General features: G+C 34.6%; 1 protein-coding gene across 1 annotated transcript; it reads left to right on the plus strand.

Annotated features, from left to right (window-relative positions):
* Positions 1-1,081: 1,081 nt before the first annotated feature.
* On the plus strand, positions 1,082-2,125 carry LOC127010997 (fibrinogen C domain-containing protein 1-like). The gene is made up of 2 exons (XM_050887576.1): positions 1,082-1,888; positions 1,953-2,125. Exons 1-2 carry the CDS (start codon positions 1,119-1,121, stop codon positions 2,083-2,085), a joined length of 903 nt encoding a protein of 300 aa, XP_050743533.1. The 5' UTR covers positions 1,082-1,118; the 3' UTR covers positions 2,086-2,125.
* The last annotated feature ends 1,388 nt before the right edge of the window (positions 2,126-3,513 follow it).

Raw genomic sequence — 3,513 nt, forward strand, 5'->3', positions numbered from 1 at the left:
AGATACATTAATACTTCAATTATATATCAGTTCCCCTCGACACGACCTTTAACCTCGGAGCACGTTGATAACGGGCGTCGTACGTTATTTTGGTCGAGTATTTCCAAAAAGATCACCGCCTTATAGCGCCCTTTCTGAGGGGACCGACGATGTTGTCCTGACCCAGCCTCACAACGAAAGGAAAGCAGAAGGAAGCGTTACCGACCCTATAAAGTATAAATATTCTGGATCAGGATTAAAGTCGTCTGTCCTTCTGCCTGTCCGTTTTGTCTCAGAAACTTCAAAGATTTTTACGCCCAATCAACTAACATTTAAAAAAAAGAGAATGCCACACTCACGAACACCCATTGGGACAGTCCTGAGTGATCACGTGATTTATGCATACAATTAATACTAGATGATGAATAGATGGGGCTAGCCAGGTTAAACATTATATTAGGAGAAATAGGCACTTAGCTGGGTTTTCCCCATGGGTCTTCTTATCATAATCAAACTTTCCAAGTCAAAGTTTTGAATAACAAAGTCAAAGTTGGCGATAAGACCGATTGTATTATATAAAGTGATTTCCGTTTTTATGTGCCAAAACACCAACATTTTTTGTGTATACATTGAGGTCATTTTCAAAGGCGGGAGAGAATAATACTGCAGATTAAGACTTTTACGTACAAATCTAAAATATAGGTACTTTTCTTGGAAATTCGAAATTCCACAGCCCTCGCAAGAATTGAGTATAAATATGGGTTCATCTAGTGGTCTGATTTCAGTTCGGTTCATAGTGACTTCTAATACATTTCACAAACATCATAATGAAATTAAAGTTCTTGGTGCTTTTACTGTCCATATTGGGTTTAAAGAAACCATCTCTTGCAAAAGGTGGGAGTTGGCTGCAGGAAACAACCAATCAAAACATAGAAAATAAATGCACTGAATATTGCTTTGCTGTGCAAAAATCAGTCCTCAACAAAGAGGTACAGCTGCAAGCGGAAGTCAAACGCAAGGAGATTGCTTTACAATTAAGGGATGCGCAAATTGAGAATAAAAGTATACAGGTATATGAAAAGGATGACCAGATAATATCTATGGCCGAGAATATAAATAATTTACAGAGCCTTTTGGAAATGGCTAAAGCACAGTTGAAATTAAATGAAGAGCTTTTGAAAATAAAAGATAAAGAAATGGACGATCTCATTAAGTCAAAAGATGAACTAATGGAAGATCAGGCAAAGCAGCTGAAGATGAGGGATGATGAAATTATTGCCTTAAATAAACAAATCGAGGACCTGAGTGCAAAGCTTTCGTCCAAAGACATGGAAATAGATGGCTTACAAAATCAGACTAATTCCGATTTAACAAAAATAAGTAAACTAACAGACGACTTTTTCACATGTAATGGAAGAGAAAAGTGTCCCACCGGCCATCCAAATGGCATATTCAAAATAAACAAGCCCGGAATGGATGTTTTCAATGCCTTCTGCAATTCGACCGGCTGGATGGTTGTTTTAAGGCGTCAGGCCCCAGGAACAGAGGACTTCAATCGAACATGGGTGGACTACAAGAATGGATTTGGCGACCTAAAGGGAGAATTTTTTATCGGACTTGAGAAACTTCACCAACTGACTTGGAATACACCACACGAGCTCTCCTTTAGGCTTGGGGATGTTATTGGAACCACTGTATATGCTCACTACGATGCATTTCAAATCGGGAGTGAGCAGGTCAACTATGTCCTTACATCGGTGGGAAAGTATTCGGGAACTGCCGGAGACTCCTTTACACAACATAAGGGAATGGCGTTCACCACAGTTGACCGGGACAATGACGTAGCGGAAAACAATTATAATTGTGCGAATTACTTTGGCGGTTGGTGGTACCAGAAATGTTTTTGGAGGTATTTATTTTCTTATTAAATAAGCTGATTACATTTCACTTATTTACAACAATTATAATTTCAGTAAGCTCACAGGAAAGTACTACAAAGATGGAATATCACCAAGTAATGCAATTGGAATTCACTGGAGTTATTTTCGGGGCTACAAAAACTCGCTAATTTTTGCTGAAATGATGATAAAGCCCAAGTCCAAGTAAACCAGTGCTGTAAATAAATGTGAAACCCTTAAAATATTTATTTATGTCAAGGATATTTCAATATTTATGAACTATATATTTTGGGCGCACTTAATATTTTCACAGAAACTACAACTTACACACATGACATTCGATTTTATGGAAACCATGGTTTCAAATACTGAGAATGAAACACATACATTGACTTTTCAAACTTTTTTAATGCACACTAATGTTTACATGTTTTTGAACTTATTTACACATGAAAGTATGTACAGCAAAAATAAAAAATAAAACAATAAATTGAATTCGCCTAAAGTAGCAATTAATTTGCCTATGACATTCTCAGTCCCTCCCGAATCTCGGCCGACCTCTCCGTACCTTTCGTGGCTCTAGGACATTCTCTCAGTCTTAATCGATTTAAGAAACTATGGCAAAATTTTAATTACTCATTACAAATTGCATAATCATTAAATCTCCCCGCTTGCCTTAAAGTTAACTGCGGTTAATTAGGGTTAGTGCGTAATAATTACGTACATTAAACGAGAGCACTAAAGATAGGTATACTAATTTTATTAAAATTATCTATAAACTTACAAAATCTTGCTAGCCTAAAAAAAAGTATTGTGTAACATGTAAAATTTAACAAAAGGTTTCCTTAATCAATATTTAAATTGTTTTTTTAATAAACTTTCAGATTTCCTTTAAACCGATTTTAAGGAATAAGTTAAGATTGAATATATTTATTTGCAATGAGCGACAGTTTGCAACAAAAATATTATTCCCTAAGGGCACCCTCTTATAATGTGTAAACTTTCCAAATCAAAATTCTGTATAGAAGTAATTTTAAAATGATTTAGAAAATTAACAAATCTGAGAAATTTAAGAACCATGTCAGAAAAACATCTACAGACAAGCTTACATAGCTTAAACTTACAGCATATTCAAGAAAAATGAAATATTGTTCTTAAATATTTTTAAGACTTTTTTTAAACCTTTAAATAAAAATGACTAAATAGAAATAAATTTAATTGATGTGCCATCTTTTCGGTACGTTTAAAACGTTTTAGACGTTCAAAATATAATAATAAAGCAAGTAATTTTAATTTATACAGCCTTTTAAATATTGAAACTAAAAGAGTTTTTTATTACTACATTTCTTAGTCAACTTCCATTTTTATAATTATTAAAATAAATATAAAGTGACAACATAATAAAATCTAAAAACTACAAGAATTTATTTTGTGTGCATAGCCAACGGCACCGCAAGGTCATCACTCAGCATTGCCAGTCAGTGGAAATTCCTAAAAAAAAGCACTAAAAGATACTCTTTATAGGGGTGCCTATACAAAACATACATTTACAAAAATGTTCGCTCGGCTTTATTGCACTTGCGGTTGCCAAGACGCGATCAAGTTTAAATCAACTTTTTTCGGCCAGAGATCTACA

The sequence above is a fragment of the Drosophila biarmipes genome, chromosome 2R (genome assembly GCF_025231255.1).
Source record: "Drosophila biarmipes strain raj3 chromosome 2R, RU_DBia_V1.1, whole genome shotgun sequence".
NCBI classification, from domain to species: domain Eukaryota; kingdom Metazoa; phylum Arthropoda; class Insecta; order Diptera; family Drosophilidae; genus Drosophila; species Drosophila biarmipes.

Bases quoted from the DNA above. Each gene is read 5' to 3' on its own strand.
- LOC127010997 (XM_050887576.1), top strand. From the start codon at position 1,119: ATGGCTAAAGCACAGTTGAAATTAAATGAAGAGCTTTTGAAAATAAAA. The intron at 1,889-1,952 runs GTATTTATTTTC...TTATAATTTCAG, and splicing joins TACCAGAAATGTTTTTGGAG to TAAGCTCACAGGAAAGTACT.